This window comes from Chiloscyllium plagiosum, unplaced genomic scaffold (genome assembly GCF_037043375.1).
Source record: "Chiloscyllium plagiosum isolate Xiang-an unplaced genomic scaffold, Cpla_swu_hap1 HiC_scaffold_15, whole genome shotgun sequence".
Classification (NCBI taxonomy): Eukaryota; Metazoa; Chordata; class Chondrichthyes; order Orectolobiformes; family Hemiscylliidae; genus Chiloscyllium; species Chiloscyllium plagiosum.
Window position 1 is genome coordinate 1,254,266 of NW_028270153.1, and position 20,625 is coordinate 1,274,890.

The following is a 20,625-nucleotide window of genomic DNA, read 5'->3' on the forward strand; positions in this document are numbered from 1 at the left end:
TAATGGAGATGGAGAGGTCCAGGAAGGGGAGGGAGGTGTCAGAGATGGTCCAGGTACAAACTACCAGTGGGACAGGTCATAACAGGGATGGTGATGCTGGTGCCTGATATGACTGCGTGAGTATGCCAGGCTGTTGCTTGACCAGTCTGTGAGACTGCTCTCCCAACTTAGACACTTGCTCCCAGCTGTAGGTAAAAATGTTGATACCCTCAACATCCTCACCAATATAAACTTCACCAAAGAAGAAGAGAACAACCGACTTCCCTTCCTGGACATTATAGTTGAACACAAGGCCAACGGTTAGTTCCACCCCAGCGTATACAGGAAGGCCACCCACATTGATCAAATACACAATTACAACAGCAACCATCCCAACACCCACAAACAAAGTTGCATTACAACACTGTTTAAGTGAGCTGTAACACACTACAGCACCCCAGAGCTGCACGAAGCCAAAGAAAAACACCTATATAGCGTCTTCAAAAACAGTGGTGACCCAAAAAGCATAGTCCACCAGTACCTACACAACAGGAAGACACAACATGTCCAGATACACTGGTCATCCTGCCATACATCAAGGACATATTGGAAATGACCACCTGACCCCTAGGTATCATGGTAGCCCACAAACCAACAACTACACTATGACAACTACTAACGAGTATAAAAGACCAGGTTGTAAGTTTGCTCTCTGAGCTGGAAGGTTTGTTCTCAGATGTTTTGTCACCATGCTAGGTAACATCATCAGTGAGCCTCCAATAAAGCGTTGGTGTTCTGTCCCACTTGTTATTTATTTGTGTGTCTGGGTCTGTGGTGGTGAATGATATCATTTCCAGTTCTTTTTCTGAGAGATTGGTAAATGGGGTCCAAATGTACATGATTGTTACTGGAGTTTTGGTTTAAATGCTCGAGTGAAATTAATTTTGTATCTTTCACCAATCTACAAAATTTTATTGATTGGTTTTCAGGCTATCCAATATAATAAATATCACAGAAGAGGGAAGTTATCACCTAATGTTTTAGCTTGCATTTCTTTACAAGCTTAACGCTGAAATATTAACCAATACACAGACACAGAGTGTTTGCTTCATTTTCTGCTGACTTATGTCACGGAGGCTCCACTTCAATTTCAAAATCCTGTTGATTTCTGATGTGTCTGGCTTTAAACACAGAACTGTTCTTATACAAGTCAAAAATCACACAACACTAGCTTATAGTCAAAATTGTTGACATCAATAGTGGAAAAACTGATGGAGGCCATAATATGAGATAAGATAAATATATACTTACAGAAAAATAAATTAATACTAGATAGTTAACATGACTTTGTCATGGTAGGTCATGTTTGACAAATTTAATTGAGTCCTTTGATGAAGTGACACAGAACGTGGATGAAGGTAGTGCTGTGGATGTTGTATATTTGAACTTCAGAAAACATTTGATACAGCGCCACATGGCAGGTTGGGCAGCAAATCCAAAATGTTTGGGATTGATGGATCGTTGACAGCAAGGATTAGAAGTTGGCTACAAGTAAGGAAACAGAGGGTCGGCATAGACAGGCATTGTTGTGGTTCTGTTCGCCGAGCTGGGAATTTGTGTTGCAGACGTTCGTCCCCTGTCTAGGTGACATCCTCAGTGCTTGGGAGCCTCATGTGAAGCGCTTCTGTGATCTTTCCTCCGGCACTTATAGTGGTTTGAATCTGCCGCTTCCGGTTGTCAGTTCCAGCTGTCCGCTGCAGTGGCCGGTATATTGGGTTCAGGTCAATGTGCTTATTGATTGAATCTGTGGCAGATTCAAACCACTACAAATGTCGGAGGAAAGATCACAGAAGCGCTTCACAGGAGGCTCCCAAGCACTGAGGATGTCACCTAGACAGGGGACGAAACGTCTGCAACACAAATTCCCAGCTCAGCGAACAGAACCACAACAACAAGCACCCGAGCTACAAACCTTCTCACAAACTTTGAATAGACAGGCATTTCTGGGATTGGACACAAGTTGAAAGTAGTGACCTCCAGGAATTGGTGTTGGGACCTTTGGTTTTTCTGATTTATATAAACGATTTGGAGATGGGTATTGAGGGAAAAATCTCTACATTTGAAGAGGATACTAAGCTAGAGAGAATAATGAACTGTGAGGATGTTGCTGAGCGACTTTAGATGGACATTGACATATTGGCAAAAGTAAGTCATTGCAGAGAAATATGAACTAATGCATTTTGGTAGAAGAAACACAGAGAGGCAATACAGGCTCAATGGTACAACTCTGAGGTGTGAGAACAAAAGGTAACGTTTGGTAAGAATAGGGAAGAATGGATGAATAAAGATATTGAGGTTCTAGTCAAGAATAAGGAAGAGTCATATAAGGAAGAGATATAAACAACTGGGATCAAATGAATCTCTTGAAGAGTATAAAGAGTGTAGGGGCATTGTTAAGAGGGGAATGATTCAGGAGGCAGAGAAAGGATATGAGGTAGCATTGGCAGATAAGGTTATGGATAATCCAAAGAGATTCTATAAATACATTAAGAACAAAAAAGCAACTCGAGAGAGAGAGAGAATAGGGCCCCTAAAAGATCAACAAATTTGTCTATGTGTTGAACTTCAGGTGATGGGAGAGACCACTAAGTGAGCATTTCATGTCTTTTTCTCCTGTGGACAAAGAAAATGTCATTAAACTTGAAAGGGTTCAAAAAAGATTTACAAAGATGTTGCCAGGGTTGGACGGTTTGAGCTATAGAGAAAGACTGAATAGGCTGGGGCTTTTTTCCCTGGAGTGTCAGAGGCTGAAGGGTGACCTAATAGAAGTTTATGAAATCATGAGGGGCCTGGATAGGGTGAATAGCCAAGGTCTTTTCCCCAGGTAGGGAAGTCCAAAACTAGAGACCATGGGTTTAAGGTGAAGGGGGAAAGATTTAAAAGGGACTGAAGGGGCAACATTTTCACACAGAGGGAGGTGCATATATGGAATGAGCTGCCAGAGGAAATGGTGGAGACTGGTGCAATTACAGCATTTAAAAGGCATCTGGATGGGTAGATGAATAGAAGAGTTTAGAAGGATAAGTGCTGGCAAACGGGACTAGATTAATTTAGGATATCTGATCAGAATGGATGAGTTGGACCGAAGAGATGAACAGCATGCAAACAGACCCTATGACTCTATAAATAGGGGCTAGAGAACTCTGGGAAATAAACATTAATGTTTTGAAAACAATTCACATTACAGAACAGGTGGTGTTAGAGGTCTTAGAAAATATAAAGGTGAATAAATGTCTGAGACCTGATTAAGTCTATCCCAGGACATCGTGGAAAGTCATGGAAAAAAAAAATTGCAGGCCCCCTAATACCAATATTTGTATATCTATAATCACGGGTAAGGTGCCAGAGGACTGGAGGGGAGCTAATGTTGTGCCTTTATTTAAGTAAAGCTGTAAGGAGAAGCCTGGGAACTATAGACCTAGTGAGTCTGACATCGATGGTGGGTAAGTTGTTGCAGGTGATTCTGAAAGATAGGAATTACATGCATTTGGAGAGGCAAGGACTGATTAGGGATAGTCAACATGGTTTTGTGAGAGGGAAATCCTGTTTGACATGGTCTGAATGAAGGCAAATGTGCTAAATGCTTTTTAACCAACCTATCTACCCGTGACGCAAATTTCAAAGAATTAAGTACCTGTACTCCAAGGTATCTCTGTGTGACAATACTGCCCAGGGCCCTACCATTACTTGTATACGTACTACCCTTGTTTGATTTACCAAAATGCAATACCTCTCATTCATCACCACCCTCTGTCTCCAATTAAGGAAGTGACAAAAAACATTACGAGTGCCGAGTGGTAGGTGTTGTCTACATGGACTTTACTAAAGCGGGATGTAGATTTGCTCACTGAGCTGGAAGGTTCATTTTCAGATGTTTCATCACCATACTAGGTCACATCTTCAGTGAGCCTCCAGATGAAGCGCTGGTGGTGTGGCCCTCAACCTGAGCTACAAATCTTCTCAAAACTCACTAACTTTAGTAAAGCCTTTGACAAGGTTCCGCGAGGTAAACTAATTAGTAAAGTTAGATCACATGGGATTCAAGGAGAGCTTGCTAATTGGATACAAAATTGACTTGATGGTAGAAGACAGAGGGTGTTAATGCACATTTTTTTGGACTAAAGGCCTGTGACCAGCAGTATTCCACAAGGATCAATACTGGGTCCGCTTTTGTTTGTCATTTATATAATTGATTTGGATGAGAATATAGGAGGCATGTTTAGTAAGCTTGCAGATTACATCAACATTGGTGGTATAATGGACAGTGAAGAAGGTTATCTAGAATTACAAAGAGATCTTGTCAATTGGGGCAATGGGCTGAAGAGTAGCAGATGGAATTTAATTTGGATACATGTGAGTTATTGCATTTGGTAAATACAACTAATGGTAAGGCCTTGGGTAATGTTGAAAATGTGTTGCTGGAAAAGCGCAGCAGGTCAGGCAGCATCCAAGGAACAGGAGAATCGACGTTTCGGGCATAAGGCCTTCTTCAGGAATCAGTTTATGCCCGAAACGTCGATTCTCCTGTTCCTTGGATGCTGCCTGACCTGCTGCGCTTTTTTAGCAACACATTTTCAGCTCTGATCTCCAGCATCTGCAGTCCTCACTTTCTCCTTTGGGTAATGTTGTTGATTAGAGAGACCCAGATGTTTGGGTGCATAATTCTTTGAAGTTCACTTCACAGGTAGACAGGCTGGTTAAGAAGGCATTTAGCAGACTTGCCTTCATTCAGACCTTTGAGTATAGAGTTGGAACATCATGTTGAGGACATTGGTGAGGCCTCTTCTAGAGGACTGTGTGCAGTTTTGATCACCCTGGAATAGGAAGGATATTATTAACTGGATAGGGTTCAGAAAGATTTACCAAGATATTGCTGGGAATGCAGGTTTTGAGTTATAAAAATAGGTTGGGGCTTTTTTCATTGGAATGTAGGAGATTGAGAGGTGACCGTACCCAGGTTTATAAAATCATGCGGGGCATACATAAGGTGAATAGAAAAGGTATTTTCCCCAGGGTAGGGGAAGGTCAAGACGAGGGGACATATATTTAAGGTAAGAGAAGAACATTTTTAAAAGAACACGAGGGGCATTTTTTTACCCAGAGAGTGGTTTGTATGTGGAATGAACTTTGAGAGAACGTGGTGGGTGCGGGTGCAGTTACAACGTTTAACAGACATTTGGAGTTGTACACGGGTGGATTTACTGAAGGCTCTTGCCTGACTCTGAAGCAGCTCGCTCCCCGATTCCTCACACCGGAAGGTCAATGCGGCAATTTCCGGTTTGTGTCGGGGCGGGGCCGTTTGTGAGGAAACGGAAGTGAGATATCGGAAGTGCGGACCACGTTGCCGGGAGAATTCAGTGTGACCCTTGACCTCGGGCGATGGCGGTCAGAGCATCTTTCGAGAACAACAACGAGGTCGGCTGCTTCGTCAAACTCACCAACACATACTGCCTGGTGGCGGTGGGAGGGTCCGAGAACTTCTACGGGTGAGAGCGGGGGGAGCGGGCCCGGGGGTGGGGGATGGGGGAAGGGGACCTGGGGGAAGGGGACCTGGGGGAAGGGGACCCGGGGGTGGGGGACCCGGGGGTGGGGGGTGGGGGATGGGGGAAGGGGACCCGGGGGTGGGGGATGGGGGAAGGGGACCCGGGGGTGGGGGATGGGGGAAGGGGACCCGGGGGTGGGGGATGGGGGATGGGGGAAGGGAAGGGGACCCGGGGGTGGGGGAAGGGGACCCGGGGGTGGGGGGTGGGGACCCGGGGGTGGGGGGTGGGGGATGGGGGAAGGGGACCCGGGGGTGGGGGATGGGGGAAGGGGACCCGGGGGTGGGGGGTGGGGGATGGGGGAAGTGGACCCGGGGGTGGGAGGTGGGGGATGGGGGAAGGGGACCCGGGGGTGGGGGGTGGGGGATGGGGGAAGGGGACCCGGGGGTGGGGGGTGGGGGATGGGGGAAGGGGACCCGGGGGTGGGGGGTGGGGAAGGGGACCCGGGGGTGGGGGAAGGGGACCCGGGGGTGGGGGATGGGGGAAGGGGGCCCGGGGGTGGGGGGAAGGGGACCCGGGGGTGGGGGAAGGGGACCCGGGGTTGGGGGAAGGGGAAGGGGACCCGGGGGTGGGGGAAGGGGACCCGGGGTTGGGGGAAGGGGGCAGGGGACCCGGGGGTGGGGGGAAGGGGAAGGGTCCCGGGGTGGAGGGGAAGGGGACCCAGGGGTGGGGGAAGGGGACCCGGGGTTGGGGGAAGGGGGAAGGGGACCCGGGGTTGGGGGAAGGGGGAAGGGGACCCGGGGTTGGGGGAAGGGGGAAGGGGACCCGGGGTTGGGGGAAGGGAGAAGGGGACCCGGGGGTGGGGAATGGGGGCAGGGGACCCGGGGGTGGGGGATGGGGAAGGGGACCCGGGGGTAGGGGGAAGGGGACCCGGGGGTAGGGGGAAGGGGACCCGGGGGTGGGGGAAGGGGACCCGGGGGTGGGGGAAGGGGGAAGGGGACCCGGGGGTAGGGGGAAGGGGACGTGGGGGTAGTGGGAAGGGGACCCGGGGGTAGGGGACACGGGGGTAGGGGAAGGGGGAAGGGGACCCGGGGGAAGGGGACCCGGGGGTGGGGGACCCGGGGGTGGGGGAAGGGGACCCGGGGGTGGGGGACCCGGGGGTGGGGGAAGGGGACCCGGGGGTGGGGGATGGGGCAAGGGGGAAGGGGACCCGGGGGAAGGGGACCCGGGGGTGGGGGAAGGGGACCCGGGGGTGGGGGACCCGGGGGTGGGGGAAGGGGACCCGGGGGTGGGGGACCCGGGGGTGGGGGAAGGGGACCCGGGGTTGGGGGACCCGGGGGTGGGGGAAGGGGACCCGGGGGTGGGGGACCCGGGGGTGGGGGAAGGGGACCCGGGGGTGGGGGATGGGGCAAGGGGGAAGGGGACCCGGGGGTGGGGGATGGGGCAAGGGGGAAGGGGACCCGGGGGTGGGGCAAGGGGGAAGGGGACCCGGGGGTGGGGGAAGGGGGAAGGGGACCCGGGGGTGGGGGAAGGGGGAAGGGGACCCGGGGTGGGGGAAGGGGGAAGGGGACCCGAGGGTGGGGGGATGGGGGAAGGGGACCCGGGGGTGGGGGATGGGGGAAGGGGACCCGGGGATGGGGGAAGGGGACCCGGGGGTGGGAGATGGGGAAGAGGACCCGGGGGTGAGGGGTGGCGAAGGGGAAGGGGACCCGGGGGTGGGGGGAAGGGGACCCGGGGGTGGGGGGAAGGGGACCTGGGGGTAGGGGACGGGGACCCGGGGGTGGGGGGTAGGGGACGGGGACTCAGGGGTAGGGGAAGGGGACCCGGGGGTGGGGGAAGGGGAATTGGACCCGGGGGTGGGGGAATGGGGAATTGGACCCGGGGGTAGGGGAAGGGGACCCGGGGGTGGGGTAGGGGAAGGAGACCCGGGGGTAGGGGAAGTGGACCCGGGGGTGGTGGGAAGTGGACCCGGGGTGGGGAAGGGGGAAGGGGACCCGGGGGTGGGGGAAGGGGGAAGGGGACCCGGGGGTGGGGGAAGGGGTAAAGGGACCCGGGGGTGGGGGAAGGGGACCCGGGGGTGGGGGAAGGGGAAGGGTCCCAGGGGTGGAGGGGAAGGGGACCCGGGGGTAGGGGAAGGGGACGGGGACCTGCGGGTAGGGGATGGGGACCGGTGTGTAGGGGACGGGGACCCGGGGGTGGGGGGAAGGGGACCCGGGGGTGGGGGGAAGGGGAAGGGTCCCAGGGGTGGAGGGGAAGGGGACCCGGGGGTGGTGGAAGGGGGAAGGGGACCCGGGGGTGGTGGAAGGGGGAAGGGGACCCGGGGGTGGTGGAAGGGGGAAGGGGACCCGGGGGTGGTGGAAGGGGGAAGGGGACCCGGGGGTGGTGGAAGGGGGAAGGGGACCCGGGGGTGGTGGAAGGGGGAAGGGGACCCGGGGGTGGGGGATGGGGCAAGGGGACCCGGGGGTGGGGGATGGGGGAAGGGGACCTGGGGGATGGGGGAAGGGGACCTGGGGGATGGGGGAAGGGGACCCGGGGGTGGGGGATGGGGGAAGGGGACCCGGGGGTGGGGGATGGTGGAAGGGGACCCGGGGGTGGGGGATGGGGGAAGGGGACCCGGGGGTGGGGGATGGGGGAAGGGGACCCGGGGGTGGGGGGTGGGGGATGGGGAAGGGGACCCGGGGGTGGGGGAAGGGGACCCGGGGGTGGGGGAAGGGGAAGGGTCCCAGGGGTGGAGGGGAAGGGGACCCGGGGGTAGGGGAAGGGGACGGGGACCTGCGGGTAGGGGATGGGGACCGGTGTGTAGGGGACGGGGACCCGGGGGTGGGGGGAAGGGGACCCGGGGGTGGGGGGAAGGGGAAGGGTCCCAGGGGTGGAGGGGAAGGGGACCCGGGGGTGGTGGAAGGGGGAAGGGGACCCGGGGGTGGTGGAAGGGGGAAGGGGACCCGGGGGTGGTGGAAGGGGGAAGGGGACCCGGGGGTGGTGGAAGGGGGAAGGGGACCCGGGGGTGGTGGAAGGGGGAAGGGGACCCGGGGGTGGTGGAAGGGGGAAGGGGACCCGGGGGTGGTGGAAGGGGGAAGGGGACCCGGGGGTGGTGGAAGGGGGAAGGGGACCCGGGGGTGGTGGAAGGGGGAAGGGGACCCGGGGGTGGGGGATGGGGCAAGGGGACCCGGGGGTTGGGGATGGGGGAAGGGGACCTGGGGGATGGGGGAAGGGGACCCGGGGGTGGGGGATGGGGGAAGGGGACCCGGGGGTGGGGGATGGTGGAAGGGGACCCGGGTGTGGGGGATGGGGGAAGGGGACCCGGGGGTGGGGGATGGGGGAAGGGGACCCGGGGGTGGGGGATGGGGGAAGGGGACCCGGGGGTGGGGGATGGGGGAAGGGGACCCGGGGGTGGGGGGTGGGGGATGGGGAAGGGGACCCGGGGGTGGGGGAAGGGGACCCGGGGGTGGGGGATGGGGGAAGGGGACCCGGGGATGGGGGAAGGGGACCCGGGGATGGGGGAAGGGGACCCGGGGGTGGGGGATGGGGGAAGGGGACCCGGGGGTGGGGGATGGGGGAAGGGGACCCGGGGGTGGGGGATGGGGGAAGGGGACCCGGGGGTGGGGGGTGGGGGATGGGGGAAGGGGACCCGGGGGTGGGGGGTGGGGGATGGGGGAAGGGGACCCGGGGGTGGGGGGTGGGGGATGGGGACCCGGGGGTGGGGGGTGGGGGATGGGGACCCGGGGGTGGGGGGTGGGGGATGGGGGAAGGGGACCCGGGGGTGGGGGTTGGGGGATGGGGAAGGGGACCCGGGGGTGGGGGAAGGGGACCCGGGGGTGGGGGATGGGGGAAGGGGACCCGGGGGTGGGGGGAAGGGGACCCGGGGGTGGGGGGAAGGGGGCCCGGGGGTGGGGGGAAGGGGACCCGGGGGTGGGGGAAGGGGACCCGGGGTTGGGGGAAGGGGAAGGGGACCCGGGGGTGGAGGGGAAGGGGACCCGGGGTTGGGGGAAGGGGGAAGGGGACCCGGGGGTGGGGAATGGGGGCAGGGGACCCGGGGGTGGGGGGAAGGGGAAGGGTCCCGGGGGTGGAGGGGAAGGGGACCCAGGGGTGGGGGAAGGGGACCCGGGGTTGGGGGAAGGGGGCAGGGGACCCGGGGGTGGGGAATGGGGGCAGGGGACCCGGGGGTGGGGAATGGGGGCAGGGGACCCGGGGATGGGGAAGGGGACCCGGGGGTAGGGGGAAGGGGACCCGGGGGTGGGGGAAGGGGACCCGGGGGTGGGGGAAGGGGGAAGGGGACCCGGGGGTAGGGGGAAGGGGACGTGGGGGTAGTGGGAAGGGGACCCGGGGGTAGGGGACCCGGGGGTGGGGGAAGGGGGAAGGGGACCCGGGGGTAGGGGACCCGGGGGTGGGGGAAGGGGGAAGGGGACCCGGGGGAAGGGGACCCGGGGGTGGGGGACCCGGGGGTGGGGGGATGGGGCAAGGGGGAAGGGGACCCGGGGGTGGGGGATGGGGCAAGGGGGAAGGGGACCCGGGGGTGGGGGATGGGGCAAGGGGGAAGGGGACCCGGGGGTGGGGGATGGGGCAAGGGGGAAGGGGACCCGGGGGTGGGGCAAGGGGGAAGGGGACCCGGGGGTGGGGCAAGGGGGAAGGGGACCCGGGGGTGGGGGAAGGGGCAAGGGGGAAGGGGACCCGGGGGTGGGGGAAGGGGCAAGGGGGAAGGGGACCCGGGGGTGGGGGAAGGGGGAAGGGGACCCGGGGGTGGGGGAAGGGGCAAGGGGGAAGGGGACCCGGGGGTGGGGGAAGGGGGAAGGGGACCCGGGGGTGGGGGAAGGGGGAAGGGGACCCGGGGTGGGGGAAGGGGACCCGAGGGTGGGGGATGGGGGAAGGGGACCCGAGGGTGGGGGATGGGGGAAGGGGACCCGGGGGTGGGGGATGGGGGAAGGGGACCCGGGGGTGGGGGATGGGGGAAGGGGACCCGGGGGTGGGAGATGGGGAAGAGGACCCGGGGGTGAGGGGTGGCGAAGGGGAAGGGGACCCGGGGGTGGGGGGAAGGGGACCTGGGGGTAGGGGACGGGGACCCGGGGGTGGGGGGTAGGGGACGGGGACTCGGGGGTAGGGGAAGGGGACCCGGGGGTGGGGGAAGGGGAATTGGACCCGGGGGTGGGGGAAGGGGAATTGGACCCGGGGGTGGGGGAATGGGGAATTGGATCCGGGGGTAGGGGAAGGGGACCCGGGGGTGGGGTAGGGGAAGGAGACCCGGGGGTAGGGGAAGTGGACCCGGGGGTGGTGGGAAGTGGACCCGGGGTGGGGAAGGGGGAAGGGGACCCGGGGGTGGGGGAAGGGGGAAGGGGACCCGGGGGTGGGGGAAGGGGTAAAGGGACCCGGGGGTGGGGGAAGGGGACCCGGGGGTGGGGGAAGGGGAAGGGTCCCAGGGGTGGAGGGGAAGGGGACCCGGGGGTAGGGGAAGGGGACGGGGACCTGCGGGTAGGGGATGGGGACCGGGGGGTAGGGGACGGGGACCCGGGGGTGGGGGGAAGGGGACCCGGGGGTGGGGGGAAGGGGAAGGGTCCCAGGGGTGGAGGGGAAGGGGACCCGGGGGTGGTGGAAGGGGACCCGGGGGTGGTGGAAGGGGGAAGGGGACCCGGGGGTGGTGGAAGGGGGAAGGGGACCCGGGGGTGGTGGAAGGGGGAAGGGGACCCGGGGGTGGTGGAAGGGGGAAGGGGACCCGGGGGTGGTGGAAGGGGGAAGGGGACCCGGGGGTGGTGGAAGGGGGAAGGGGACCCGGGGGTGGTGGAAGGGGGAAGGGGACCCGGGGGTGGTGGAAGGGGGAAGGGGACCCGGGGGTGGTGGAAGGGGGAAGGGGACCCGGGGGTGGTGGAAGGGGGAAGGGGACCCGGGGGTGGTGGAAGGGGGAAGGGGACCCGGGGGTGGTGGAAGGGGGAAGGGGACCCGGGGGTGGTGGAAGGGGGAAGGGGACCCGGGGGTGGTGGAAGGGGGAAGGGGACCCGGGGGTGGGGGATGGGGGAAGGGGACCCGGGGGTGGGGGATGGGGGAAGGGGACCCGGGGATGGGGGATGGGGCAAGGGGACCCGGGGGTGGGGGATGGGGGAAGGGGACCCGGGGATGGGGGAAGGGGACCCGGGGGTGGAGGAAGGGGACCCGGGTGTGGGGAATGGGGGCAGGGGACCCGGGGGTGGGGGATGGGGAAGGGGACCCGGGGGTCGGGGGAAGGGGAAGGGGACCCGGGGGTCGGGGGAAGGGGACCCGGGGGTCGGGGGAAGGGGACCCGGGGGTCGGGGGAAGGGGACCCGGGGGTCGGGGGAAGGGGACCCGGGGGTCGGGGGAAGGGGACCCGGGGGTGGGGGATTGGGGTTGGGGACCCGGGGGATGGGGGATGGGGGAAGGGGACCCGGGGGTGGGGGATGGGGCAAGGGGGAAGGGGACCCGGGGGTGGGGGATGGGGCAAGGGGGAAGGGGACCCGGGGGTGGGGGAAGGGGACCCGGGGGTGGGGGAAGGGGACCCGAGGGTGGGGGAAGGGGGAAGGGGACCCGAGGGTGGGGGATGGGGGAAGGGAACCCGGGGGTGGGAGATGGGGAAGAGGACCCGGGGGTGAGGGGTGGCGAAGGGGAAGGGGACCCGGGGGTGGGGGGAAGGGGACCCGGGGGTGGGGGGAAGGGGACCCGGGGGTGGGGGGGAAGGGGACCCGGGGGTAGGGGACGGGGACCTGGGGGTAGGGGACGGGGACCCGGGGGTGGGGGGTAGGGGACGGGGACTCGGGGGTAGGGGAAGGGGACCCGGGGGTGGGGGAAGGGTAATTGGACCCGGGGGTGGGGGAATGGGGAATTGGACCCGGGGGTGGTGGGAAGTGGACCCGGGGGTGGGGGAAGGGGGAAGTGGACCCGGGGGTGGGGGAAGGGGGAAGGGGACCCGGGGGTGGGGGAAGGGGACCCGGGGGTGGGGGAAGGGGGAAGGGGACCCGGGGGTGGGGGAAGGGGAAGTGTCCCAGGGGTGGAGGGGAAGGGGACCCGGGGGTAGGGGAAGGGAAAGGGGACCCGGGCGTTGTGGGGAGGGGACCTGGGGTTGGGGGGAAGGGGACCCGGGGGGTGGGGGGAAGGGGACCCGGGGGTAGGGGAAGGGGAAGGGGACCCGGGGGTGGGGGGAAGGGGACCCGGGGGTGGGGGGAAGGGGACCCGGGGGTGGGGGATTGGGGTTGGGGACCCGGGGGATGGGGGATGGGGGAAGGGGACCCGGGGATGGGGGAAGGGGACCCGGGGGTGGGGGATGGGGGAAGGGGACCCGGGGGTGGGGGATGGGGCAAGGGGACCCGGGGGTGGGGGAAGGGGGAAGGGGACCCGGGGGTGGGGGAAGGGGAAGGGTCCCAGGGGTGGAGGGGAAGGGGACCCGGGGGTAGGGGAAGGGAAAGGGGACCCGGGCGTTGTGGGGAGGGGACCTGGGGTTGGGGGGAAGGGGACCCGGGGGGTGGGGGGAAGGGGACCCGGGGGTAGGGGAAGGGGAAGGGGACCCGGGGGTGGGGGGAAGGGGACCCGGGGGTAGGGGAAGGGGAAGGGGACCCGGGGGTGGGGGGAAGGGGACCCGGGGGTGGGGGGAAGGGGACCCGGGGGTAGGGGGAAGGGGACCCGGGGGTAGGGGAAGGGGACCCGGGGGTGGGGGGAAGGGGACAGGGAAGTGGCCCCGGGTGTATGGGAAGGGGAATTGGACCCGGGGGTGGGGGGACGGGGAATTGGACCCGGGGGTAGGGGAAGGGGACCCGGGGGTGGGGGGACGGGGAATTGGACCCGGGGGTAGGGGAAGGGGACCCGGGGGTGGGGAAGGGGAAGTGGACCCGGGGGTGGTGGGAAGTGGACCCGGGGGTGGTGGGAAGTGGACCCGGGGGTGGTGGGAAGTGGACCCGGGGGTGGTGGGAAGTGGACCCGGGGTGGGGGAAGGGGACCCGGGGGTGGTGGGAAGTGGACCCGGGGTGGGGGAAGGGGACCCGGGGGTGGGGGGACGGGGAATTGGATCCGGGGGTGGGGAGACGGGGAATTGGACCCGGGGGTGGGGGGACGGGGAATTGGACCCGGGGGTGGGGGGACGGGGAATTGGACCCGGGAGTAGGGGAAGGGGAAGTGGGCCCGGGGGAGGGGAAGGGGAAGGGGACCCGGGGGTAGGGGACGGGGACCCGGGGGTAGGGGACGGGGACCCGGGGGTGGGGGGAACGGGGAATTGGACCCGGGGGTGGGGGGACGGGGAATTGGACCCGGGAGAAGGGGAAGGGGACCCGGGGGTGGGGAAGGGGAAGGAGACCCGGGGGTAGGGGATGGGGACCCGGGGGTGGGGAAGGGGAAGGAGACCCGGGGGTGGTGGGAAGTGGACCCGGGGTGGGGAAGGGGGAAGGGGACCCGGGGGTGGGGGAAGGGGACCCGGAGGTGGTGGGAAGTGGACCCGGGGGTGGTGGGAAGTGGACCCGGGGTGGGGAAGGGGGAAGGGGACCCGGGGGTGGGGGAAGGGTCCCAGGGGTGGAGGGGAAGGGGACCCGGGGGTAGGGGAAGGGGACGGGGACGGGGACCCGGGGGTGGGGGGAAGGGAAAGGGGACCCGGGCGTTGTTGGGAGGGGACCTGGGGTTGGGGGGAAGGGGACCCGGGGGGTGGGGGGAAGGGGACCCGGGGGTAGGGGAAGGGGACGGGGACCCGGGGGTGGGGGGACGGGGACCCGGGGGTGGGGGGACGGGGACCCGGGGGTGGGGGGACGGGGACCCGGGGGTGGGGGGACGGGGACCCGGGGGTAGGGGACGGGGACCCGGGGGTAGGGGACGGGGACCCGGGGGTAGGGGGAAGGGGACCCGGGGGTGGGGGGAAGGGGACAGGGAAGTGGCCCCGGGGGTATGGGAAGGGGAATTGGACCCGGGGGTGGGGGGACGGGGAATTGGACCCGGGGGACGGGGAAGTGGACCCGGGGGTGGTGGGAAGTGGACCCGGGGTGGGGGAAGGGGACCCGGGGGTGGGGGGACGGGGAATTGGACCCGGGGGTGGCGGGACGGGGAATTGGACCCGGGGGTGGGGGGACGGGGAATTGGACCCGGGGGTGGGGGGACGGGGAATTGGACCCGGGAGTAGGGGAAGGGGAAGTGGGCCCGGGGAAGGGGAAGAGGACCCGGGGGTGGTGGGAAGGGGACCCGGGGGTAGGGGAAGGGGACCCAGGGGTACGGGACCCGGGGGTGGGGGGACGGGGAATTGGACCCGGGGGTGGGGGGACGGGGAATTGGACCCGGGAGTAGGGGAAGGGGAAGTGGGCCCGGGGGAGTGGAAGGGGAAGAGGACCCGGGGGTGGTGGGAAGGGGACCCGGGGGTGGTGGGAAGGGGACCCGGGGGTGGGGGAAGGGGTAAAGGGACCCGGGGGTGGGGGAAGGGTCCCAGGGGTGGAGGGGAAGGGGACCCGGGGGTAGGGGAAGGGGACGGGGACCTGCGGGTAGGGGATGGGGACCGGGGGGTAGGGGACGGGGACCCGGGGGTAGGGGACGGGGACCCGGGTGTAGGGGACGGGGACCCGGGTGTAGGGGACGGGGACCCGGGGGTAGGGGAAGGGGACCCAGGGGTGGGGGGACGGGGAATTGGACCCGGGGGTAGGGGAAGGGGACCCAGGGGTGGGGGGACGGGGAATTGGACCCGGGAGTAGGGGAAGGGGACCAGGGGGTGGGGAAGGGGAAGGAGACCGGGGGTAGGGGTTGGGGACCCGGGGGTGGTGGGAAGTGGACCCGGGGGTGGTGGGAAGTGGACCCGGGGGTGGGGAAGGGGAAGGAGACCCGGGGGTAGGGGATGGGGACCCGGGGGTGGGGAAGGGGAAGGAGACCCGGGGGTGCGGAAGGAGACCCGGGGGTGCGGAAGGAGACCCGGGGGTGGGGGAAGGGGGAAGGGGACCCGGGGGTGGGGGAAGGGGGAAGGGGACCCGGGGGTGGTGGGAAGTGGACCCGGGGGTGGGGGAAGGGGGAAGGGGACCCGGGGGTGGGGGAAGGGGGAAGGGGACCCGGGGGTGGGGGAAGGGGTAAAGGGACCCGGGGGTGGGGGAAGGGGGAAGGGTCCCAGGGGTGGTGGGGAAGGGGACCCGGGGGTAGGGGAAGGGGACCCGGGGGTGGGGGGAAGGGAAAGGGGACCCGGGCGTTGTGGGGAGGGGACCTGGGGTTGGGGGGAAGGGGACCCGGGGGGTGGGGGGAAGGGGACCCGGGGGTAGGGGAAGGGGATGGGGACCCGGGGGTGGGTGGAAAGGGACCCGGGGGTAGGAGACGGGGACCCGGGGGTAGGGGAAGGGGACCCGGGGGTGGGGGGAAGGGGACAGGGAAGTGGCCCCGGGGGTAGGGGAAGGGGAATTGGACCCGGGGGTGGGGGGACGGGGAATTGGACCCGGGGGAAGGGGACCCGGGGGTGGGGGGACGGGGAATTGGACCCGGGGGTAGGGGAAGGGGACCCGGGGGTGGGGAAGGGGAAGTGGACCCGGGGGTGGTGGGAAGTGGACCCGGGGTGGGGGAAGGGGACCCGGGGGTGGTGGGAAGTGGACCCGGGGTGGGGGAAGGGGACCCGGGGGTAGGGGGACGGGGAATTGGACCCGGGGGTGGGGGGACGGGTAATTGGACCCGGGAGTAGGGGAAGGGGAAGTGGGCCCGGGGGAGGGGAAGGGGAAGAGGACCCGGGGGTGGTGGGAAGGGGACCCGGGGGTAGGGGAAGGGGACCCAGGGGTAGGGGACGGGGACCCGGGGGTGGGGGGACGGGGAATTGGACCCGGGGGTGGGGGGACGGGGAATTGGACCCGGGAGTAGGGGAAGGGGAAGTGGGCCCGGGTGAGGGGAAGGGGAAGAGGACCCGGGGGTGGTGGGAAGGGGACCTGGGGGTAGGGGACGGGGACCCGGGGGTAGGGGAAGGGGACCCGGGGGTGGGGGGAATTAGACCCGGGGGTGGGGGGACGGGGAATTGGACCCGGGGGTGGGGTAGGGGAAGGAGACCCGGGTTAGGGGAAGGGGACCCGGTGTGGGGAAGGGGAAGTGGACCCGGGGGTGGTGGGAAGTGGACCCGGGGGTGGTGGGAAGTGGACCCGGGGGTAGGGGGACGGGGAATTGCACCCGGGGGTGAGGTGACGGGGAAGTGGGCCCGGGGGTGGTGGGAAGGGGACCCGGGGGTGGTGGGAAGGGGACCCGGGGGTGGGGGAAGGGGACCAGGGGGTGGGGGGAAGGGGACCCGGGGGTGGGGGGACGGGGAATTGGACCCGGGAGTAGGGGAAGGGGCCCGGGGGTGGGGAAGGGGAAGGGGCCCGGGGGTGGGGGAAGGGGACCCGGGGGTAGGGGAAGGGGACCAGGGGGTGGGGGGAAGGGGACCCGGGGGTGGGGGGACGGGGAATTGGACCCGGGGGTAGGGGAAGGGGACCCGGGGGTAGGGGAAGGGGACCCGGGGGTAGGGGAAGGGGACCCGGGGGTAGGGGAAGGGGACCCGGGGGTGGGGAAGGGGACCCGGGGGTGGTGGGAAGTGGACTCGGGGGTGGGGGGAAGGGGAAGGGGACCCGGGGGTGGTGGGAAGTGGACTCGGGGGTGGGGGGAAGGGGAAGGGTCCCAGGGATGGAGGGGAAGGGGACCCGGGGGGAAGGGGATGGGGGAGGGGACCCGGGGGGAAGGGTTAGGGGAAGGGGACCCGGGGGGAAGGGTTAGGGGAAGGCGACCCGGGGGGAAGGGGATGGGGAAGGCGACCCGGGGGGAAGGGGACCCGGGGGGAAGGGGATGGGGAAGGGGACCCGGGGGGAAGGGGATGGGGAAGGGGACCCGGGGGGAAGGGGATGGGGAAGGGGACCCGGGGGGTGGGGGGGATGGGGAAGGGGACCCGGGGGAAGGGGATGGGGAAGGGGGTGGGGGGGGAGGGGATGGAGAAGGGGACCCTGGGGTGGAGGGAAGGGGACCCGGGCGGAAGGGGACCCGGGGGTGGTGGGAAGGGGAAGGGGACCTGCGGGTGGGGTGAAGGGGACCCGGGGGTTGGGGAAGGGGTGGCTGGGGGTGCCCCGGGGGATGGGGGCAGGAGCGGGACCAGGGGGGGGCCCTGGGGTGTGGGAGAAGAGGGTCCCTGGGTAAAAGCTGAGGCCCCAGGTGGCGGGCGCAGGGAAGGGCTCACGCCGGTGTGTCCCAGGCTCCTATACTGAAGTCATCTACAGGTACATGGAGGTGTATGACCGATGAGTGACCATAAAGGGTATTTACACATGGTGGCATTAAATACATTTTTTTTTCTTTTAAAAAAGAGGATGCTGCCTGGTCACGGTGACTCTGGACTAAAATGTCACCATGACCAGGCCGATAGACTGTTGCTGCTTAAAATGCCTCAGCCAGCTGGATGTATCCTTTCCCTCTTTACACCTCTTAAATGATTTCTGCAGGGTTTTGCAAAGTCTCGAGTCTGTACTGGCTATAATGATGATGAAGAAAGGTATTGGAATGGTCAGGTGTGCTAAGGTTTGAAAAAAACCAAATAAAACTAAATCGAAACAAAAACAGAAGTTGTTGGAAAAGCTCAGCAGGTTTCGGATTCGGTGACCCTTTCTCAGATGAGGGTCATTTGATCTGAAACATTAACTCTAATTTCTCTTCACAGATGCTGCCAGACCCTGCTGTGCTTTGACTTTTGTCTTGGAGAACAGATTAGTTAGTGGATACGTCTGATGCCTGTTGATTATATTGCAAAGCCATGTTGTGCAGGTTACAGTCTATCCAACTTAGTGGGCGGCACGGTGGCACAGTGGTTAGCACTGCTGCCTCACAGCGCTAGAGACCCGGGTTCAATTCCCGTCTCAGGCGACTGACTGTGTGGAGTTTGCACGTTCTCCCCGTGTCTGCGTGGGTTTCCTCCGGGTGCTCCGGTTTCCTCCCACAGTCCAAAGATGTGCAGGGTCAGGTGAATTGGCCACGCTAAATTGCCCATAGTGTTAGGTAAGGGGAAAATGTAGGGGTATGGGTGGGTTGCGCTTCGGCGGGGCGGTGTGGACTTGTTGGGCCGAAAGGCCTGTTTCCACACTAATCTAATCTAATCTAATTTATCTGATGGCACCTGATTTTCATCTTAGTGATGGCACTTTTGATGTACCTGACAGTTCTTGACTCCATTTAAACTTGAAGTCAGTGTACACATGGAAATGATTGATTTTCTCAATGTCACAGTACTGGCAAAAGGAAACACAGGAGCGAAAGCTTTTTCAAAATCAATGACCCACAAAAAAGCCATCACCCACAATACACCTTTGAGATTAATCACGTCACGGCTAATTTGTTTCCTTCACGTTTTACTATACCGTTTTACTGCTTCCCAGATCTTGATCTTGGATTGAAATTTAGTAATTGATGCAATGTTCTTTACAAAAGTGTCTGCCATGTTTTGCCTCCTCTGATAGCTCTCACGTAGCCTGAAGCTGGAGATCCCATGTCCAATTACGATGGGCTAAAGGGGTTCTTTCCTTGAAAGTCTTGTGATTTGTGAAAATTTGTTACCTCAGTGATTTCAAGTGTTCCAAGTTTAGTTAGCTGACAGTTCCTTTGTTGACAGGCTTGAAACTGTTTTCCCTTTCTTTTATTCCCTCGTGGAACATAGGTGTTGTTGGCTGGACTAGCATTTATTGCCAGTTCCTAATTGTAGTTGAAAAGCTGTGCAGTTTAGGTGGATTGGCCATGCTAAATTGCCCACAGTGTTCAGGGGTGCCTAGGTTAGGTGCATTGGTCAGGGGTAAATGTAGGGTAGGGAAATGGTCTAGGTGGGTTACTCTTCGGAGAGTCGGTCTGGACTTGTTGGGTTGACTAGTCTGTTTCCAAACGGTAGGGATTCTATTCTATATAAAAAAAAGATGGTGGTGAGCTGCTGCCTTGAACTGACAGAGTCTCGCGTACTGGCGATGCCTTTAGGGAGGGAGTTCCAGGATTTTGACCCACTGACTGAAGGAACAGCAAGGTATTTCCAAGTCAGGATTGTAATTGGTTTGTAGGGAAACTTGCTGTTGCCATGTATCTGCTGCCATTATCCTTCTCATTGGAAGTGGTAATGGGTTTGGAAGGTGCTGTCTAATGCTCTTTGGTGAATTTCTGCAGTGCATCTTGTAGATAGCACACACTGCTGCGATTGAGTGTCCGTGGTGGAGGGAGTGGATGTGGTGCCAATAAAATTAACTGCTGTGTCCTGGCTGGCTGACTCTCATTCAGACAGTTGAGAATACTCCGCATCACATTGATAACTTGTGGTTTGTAGATGGTGGACAGGGTTTGAGGAGTCGGGAGGTGAATTACTCACTGTATTAATCCTAGCCTCTGGCCAGGAATAGGAGGATAGAACAGATGAATGCATGGCTGAGGAGCTGGTGTATGGGAGAAGGATTCACAATTTGGATCATTGGAATCTCTTGGGGTAGAAGTGACCTGTACAAGAAGGACGGATTGCACCTAAGTTGGAAGGGGACTAATATACTGGCAGGGAAATTTGCTATAGCTGCTCGGGAGGATTTAAACTAGTAAGGTGGGGGATGGCACCCAGAGAGATAGTGAGGAAAGAGATCGATCTGAGACAGGTACAGCTGAGAACAGAAGCGAGTCAAACAGTCGGGGCAGGCAGGGACAAGGCAGGACTAATAAATTAAACTGCATTTATTTCAATGCAAGGGACCTAACAGGGAAGGCAGATGAACTCAGGGCATGGTTAGGAACATGGGACTGGGATATCAAAGCAATTACGGAAACATGGCTCAGGGATGGGCAGGACTGGCAGCTTAATGTTCCAGGATACAAATGCTACAGGAAAGATAGAAAGGGAGGCAAAAGAGGTGGGGTGGCATTTTTGATAAGGGATAGCATTACAGCTGTGCTGAGGGAGGATATTCCCAGAAATACATCCAGGGAAGTTATTTGGGTGGAACTGAGAAATAAGAAAAGGATGATCACCTTATTGGGATTGTATTATAGACCCTGTAAATGTCAGAGGGAAATTGAGAAACAAACTTGTTAAGGAGATCTCAGCTATCTGTAAGAATAATAGGGTGGTTATGGTAGGGGATTTTAACTTCAACTGGAACTGTCATAGTGTTAAAGGTTTAGATGGAGAGGAATTTTTAAAGTGTGTACAAGT

At 62.7% G+C, this 20,625-nt stretch overlaps 1 protein-coding gene across 1 annotated transcript in view; it reads left to right on the forward strand.

Moving 5' to 3' along the window:
- The first annotated feature begins 5,374 nt into the window (after positions 1-5,374).
- The window catches only part of eif6 (eukaryotic translation initiation factor 6), a 101,847-nt gene continuing 86,596 nt past the window's right edge, over positions 5,375-20,625 (forward strand). The window contains exon 1 of the mRNA XM_087994638.1: positions 5,375-5,525. Coding sequence (XP_087850764.1) covers positions 5,419-5,525 — 107 coding nt within the window. The 5' untranslated portion in view covers positions 5,375-5,418. The remainder of the gene's footprint in view (positions 5,526-20,625) is intronic.